This window comes from Macaca fascicularis, chromosome 1 (genome assembly GCF_037993035.2).
Source record: "Macaca fascicularis isolate 582-1 chromosome 1, T2T-MFA8v1.1".
Classification (NCBI taxonomy): Eukaryota; Metazoa; Chordata; class Mammalia; order Primates; family Cercopithecidae; genus Macaca; species Macaca fascicularis.
The window spans coordinates 101109742-101115027 of record NC_088375.1 but is presented as its reverse complement, the minus strand read 5'-3'; the positions used below and the strand labels follow the sequence as shown (position 1 = coordinate 101115027).

The 5286-nt window shown below is 47.8% G+C and overlaps 1 protein-coding gene across 2 annotated transcripts; it reads right to left on the bottom strand.

Moving 5' to 3' along the window:
- Positions 1-742: 742 nt before the first annotated feature.
- On the bottom strand, positions 743-3502 carry SLAMF9 (SLAM family member 9). 2 transcript variants are annotated; one of them, NM_001302658.1, is given in 4 exon segments: positions 743-1117; positions 1516-1788; positions 2558-2899; positions 3337-3502. In NM_001302658.1, coding segments are annotated over 4 exon segments (867 nt in total). In that variant the 5' UTR covers positions 3383-3502; the 3' UTR covers positions 743-911.
- Positions 3503-5286: the final 1784 nt, after the last annotated feature.

Sequence of the window (5286 nt, the reverse complement as noted above, 5' to 3'; positions counted from 1 at the left end):
AGGCTGATCATTGGTCTAGGGAAACAGCAAGAACATAAACTTAAGGGCCTTTGCCAGGGAGTAGGGGGTGGGCATTAACCCAGGACAAGACTCCAAAGAGAAGGCCTAAGACATGGAGATTTATAGGCAGGGACACAGGCAGGACAGTAATACTAATCACAAGCAGAAGTCAAGGTTCCACGATCTCACTAATAATCCAGCATCCCTATGGGGTAGGCGCCAGAGGCCCAGAGCAACTGGCATCAGGGAAATGATGGAGAGGTTGCGGGCTCAACTCACACCCTGGGTAGGTCTGAACAAGGTCCTTCCTACCTCCCTGTTTAGGACAGCTTCTAGACCAATCTGGGATAGATGGAGTTGTTAAGCAAATGTGTCTGCCAGGATGAGAGTAGGGTAAGGGAGCAGAAGAATCTTAACAGGAATAAAGCCGCTTTTATGCAGGATTCAAAATGCCTGAAATTCTCAAGTCACAGGTTCAGTTAGGTTCAAAGAAATCTCTTACTTTTCTTATTTAATGCATATATGGCAAGCATGTTGGTGGAAAATGGGATAGGTGGTGAGTGACAGCATACCAAAACTTCCCTGTGAGGGGCCTTTTAGACCCACTTCTCTCCCCAAAGGAGGGCCTGAAAAAGCACGTGGACTTGGGGGAAGGCACTGGGAGTTGGGGGAAAGACAGCAGAGTGGGTTTTGCCAGAGCCACCCAGTGAGGACAGAAGGACCCAACACAGCTCCTGCAGAGTTGTGGTCACTTAATTTGACTTTATTGCCAGCCAGTCTTCCCTCAGAAGTATGGCTCTCTGGATACCCACCCCTGAGCACCTCCTTCCCCTGGAAAGAAGAGAGCTGAGGAAGGATTCTCTGGGTGCTGGGAAGAAACCAAGCTCAGGACTGGGGTTCCCAAGGAGCAGTCAGGCAGGGCTGGAGGCAGGCTTTGCCTTCTTCCTCAATTTCATTCTGTTTCTCATGAGTTTCTTCATCCTTGGCATTTCGCGTCTTTTCTGGGCTCGGATGACCCAGAGCACCGTGGCCAGAATTACCAAGAGCAAGAGGACGAGCAATCCCTTGGCCAGGAGGCAGAAGGCTGTTGAAGGCTTCTCAGAAGCATAGTTAGGATCTGGGATAGAAGAAGGAAGGAAAGGGGCCCATCAGAGGTAGGGCTGGGGTTAACGTTAGGGGGCAGACTCCTACCCAAATTTCATGCAGGGGTCTCAAGTTCACAGTCAGTTGATGTCCCCTTGCAAGTGTGTCTGGAAATATATTCTATGCACAGAAGCTCAGGAACTGAGATCTAGGAATCATTCTGAAGCCAAGCAAGAGAAAAGAAAAGGCCTTTGGAAGTTGGGGGCACTAGAAAAAGGGAGGGTCTCCTCTCCAATCCAGCTGTCAAGCCTCCATGGGAGGGGGTTAGCCTCTGGGTTCGCTGGGCTCTCTTGGGAAGAGCTCGGGGAGGGAGATGGTGCCTCTAGGCACTGTCTTCCATGAGCTCAGTGGGTGTCTCAGGGGTTCCGGTACCTGCACAGAAGGACCCCGCAGGGATGGGGTGAGAACTGACATTGCTGACGGGGTTGCTGGCTCTGCAGGTGTAGGAGAGGGCATTGTCCTCTGGCCTCCAGGATGTGCTGAGGACAGGGCCTTCATGGGATGTATAAGCGCTATCCCCCGAGGAGAGCCAGCTGTAGGTCACGTCCATGCCTGCCTTCTCCACAGAGCACACCAGGGACATATTGCAGGCACCTTCCCCGGAGATCTCAAAGTTCACAGTGATTTGGGGCTCTGACAGCCGTCCTAGATGAAGGGGAAACACAAAGACCCTCTAAACAATCAGGGGTTGGGTGTGTTTTCCTAAGCTCCTCAAACCTGGGGTACTAATGCGACCCCTTGACAGCCCCTTCACCTAAACAACAAATAGGCAACAACAAACAAACCCAACCACTGTAAAAACCTGTGGTTCCAAAGTCCCCAAGGCAACTGTCAAGGTAGACAGAGCTGCCTTTGGCATCTTCCACCTCCCCTTTATGTCTTCTCTCTCTTACTTTTGTACTCTATCTTCCTCCAAACCCCATTCTGTCTCCTTGATCACATAAAATATTATCACCCCTCTCAGGGGCATTTACATTTTAATCAGTGTCTCTTCAAGCTTCAAGGTAGATGCAGTGTGACAGGCACTAAGAAGAAATTTGGGTTCAAACAGAGAGAAGATACTCATTAGTAGCCCTCATCACACAGGGAAATAAAAGGCTCAAGAATGTAGGTGGTGTTCATCCCCAGGATACAATTTCATTGGAAGAGAAAAGCCCTCTACAGGGTCTGTACATGAAGCCCCTGATCCCTGCCACTGCATCGGACAGCCTCCTTGCTCCAGGTCACTCCACCTGTTGCTGCGGTTCAGATACAGCAGGTGGATTGGGCACACTCAAACCCAGTATCTAGATAGAGGACAGTCTGCCTCTAGTTCTAGCCTCAAACTATAACCCCGAGTCCTGAGACTCCATGGTGTGAGAAGCTCAGAAGAGCCCCCCAAAAAGCAGCTTTATGGTTCCCAGCCTAAACTCACGGTAGACATGTAGATTGTACTGCTGCATGGTAGAGGTCTGGGATGTTCTCAGGTTGACTTGAGCTTGGTAAAGCCCTGAATCCTCCCAGCTCAGATTGCTGATATGCAGGGAATAGCTGGGGTCCAGGAAGCTCACTCGGCCCTGGTAGTGTGGATTGATCACCATGATGGTAGCTGGATGTCCCTCTTTCCCTGGCACCACAGTGGCAAGACTTTTGTGGGAGGACCAGATGATATTCTCAACCTCTTCCTTCGGCGGTATTTCCAGGGGGAGGCTGATGGACTCGTGAAGGACCGCAACCACTTCCTCGGGATCCACACCATCTCCAGAGTCTCCTTTGGCTGCACATACAGGAAGAAAAGAGAAGCAAACGGCCCAGCTGGTGTCTCTGGGCTGCTGAACCTGGCAGTGGAGCTGTAGCGTAATCTCAGCTGGGCAGCTTCTATGACTCTCACACGAAATCCTGTTCTCCAGCTGCTGCTTCTGGCTCTAGATTCGCCTTGTCCCTGAGTTAAGCACCTAACAGGAGTTTGCTTCCATCTGTCCCTTCACCCTCCAAGTTTTACCTTCTCCTTTGCCGTCTTGAGATTGCTCTTTCTTCCATATCCCCAGGTGTCTCTCGGTCCTGCCCTGAAGCCACACACCCTGTTCCTTATAACTAAGGAAGAGCCGACACATTCAACCCCTAAGGAAGGGTCTTGCTGGCCCAGACCCAGAGGGGCAGGAGAACAGAGGTGGAAGGGGACATTCCTGGGCAGGAGCTGGCAGCCTCACTCACCCTCCTGGAGCAGCAAGAGAAGGAGCAGCCAAGTAAAGGCACACATGTCAGCAGCCCCCAGCCCCAGAGGTGTGACTCAGTCGGTCAGTCCCCAGGACTGTGCAGAAGACTCATTAGGAGGCTCCTAGAGACAGAGAGCCTGACTGATGGTCCTGAGAAAAGGGAAATGATTTTTCCCCTGACTACAGCCCTCTGACTTCCTCTGTCCTCACTAAGCCCCTCCCTACCTATCTTGGCTCTCTTAGTTCTCTCTCAGATCCTGATTGTCAAGACAGTTTACTCACTGACTCATGATGCCATCCACCAAACTCAGCCCAAATCCCACTTCCTAAATGAAGTCTTTCAAGACTTCCTACACGCCGCGGGTCCCCACACACACTGCATGCCCTGAACTCACTGCATAACCCGAACTCTTAGAACATTCCCTATCCTGTTATTTGGCTCCCAGAATACTCTGCCCTAGCTCTCTCTGGGTAGTTCCTATGTTGCTGTGATCATTTGGTCTTATAAACATCTATATCTCCCCAGACAGATTTCATCTTTCATTTCCTCTATTTCCACTATTGCTGGCCCCATATTAGATATTTCCATTATTTGTAGTGGAATATTTCCACTACAATATTTCCACACAATATTTCCACTATTGCTGGCCCCATATTAGATATGTGTCTACACTCAATTGATGGCTTTACAATGGATGACTGATAAAGCCTTTTTATTTAAAGCTAGTTATGTTCCCACCTGAGAGGCTATTAGCAGTGGAAAAACATTTGATTCGATCCTCTTTAAGAAAGCAGTTTGGCTGGGCACAGTGGCTCACATTTGTAATCCTAGCACTTTGGGAGGCTGAGGCAGTCAGATCGCCTGAGGTCAGGAGTTTGAGACCAGCTTGGCCAACATGATGAAACCCCGTCTCTACTAAAAATACAAAAATTAGCTGGGCATGGTGGTGTGCACCTGTATTCCAGCTACTCAGGAGGCTGAGGCAAAAGAATCATTTGAACCCAGGAGGCAGAGGTTGCAGTGAGCTGAGATTGTGCCACTGCACTCCAGCCTGGGCGACAGAGCAAGACTCTGTCTCAAAAACAAAAAAAAGGAAAAGAAAAAAACAAGTAGTTTGGACAGAGAGTTCATCTATGTTGTTTATATTATGAAAAGACTTTAAATTATTTTGTGAGAATACGATGTTGATCAAACCTACATGAAATCAGATTCAGGAAGAGACTGCAGAGGATCAGGTTACTGAACAGCTTCCTGACAGTCAAAGCTGTTCTGAATGCAATGGGTTGCCTTAGAAAGCAGCTTCTGTCCTAGTATTCAAGCTAAGAGGACAATCACTTGCTTGGATTATCTGCAACATCTCTGGCATCTCAGGCTGGATAATCTTTAAGTTTCTTCTAATAATCAATTTTATGAGTCCGTGCTGTGATGAGGAAGTAAGAGTGGTGTCTCAAGACCAAGGGATCAATAGAGGAAGATGTATTCAGTTTTGGTCTTGTGCCAACATTTCATAATTTTAGGTTAGCAAAGTCAGAAATCTGTTAAATGTCTATTGAGTAGCTTCTATGGTCCATACACTGTCTTAAGTGCTGGGAAATTAACAGTGACCAACAATTTTAGATTGTGACTTCGTGGAGCTCATATGCTAACAATTGACATTGGACAAGTAACTACAAGTTTGATGAGTCTTATCAAATGAATAATTGAAGGAGTCTATAACAAGGAGATTTGGCAAAGTTGGAGTCAGGAGGGCTGGGGAAAAGCTATCGAGGAGAGATATTTAAGATGAGGCCTCAGTTTTTCAAAGATTGGTAGAATCTGCTTAGTGAAGAAGATAATGAAGTGAGTAGTTCATAAAGTTCAATTTATGAGTATAAAACCTGAGGGATTATAATTTTTTCTTAAAGGTGAACCAGATTTCAGTCTGAGTATAAAACTTTTTATGTAATA

Excerpts from the sequence above, each read along its gene's own strand:
- SLAMF9 (XM_015451946.4), bottom strand. The coding sequence starts at position 3,236 with ATGTGTCGGCTCTTCCTTAGTTATAAGGAACAGGGTGTGTGGCTTCAG. Across the intron at positions 1,789-2,557 it reads GTACAATCTACATGTCTACC|GACGGCTGTCAGAGCCCCAA; the intron begins GTGAGTTTAGGC and ends CCCTTCATCTAG. Across the intron at positions 1,118-1,515 it reads TGCGGGGTCCTTCTGTGCAG|ATCCTAACTATGCTTCTGAG; the intron begins GTACCGGAACCC and ends CTTCTATCCCAG.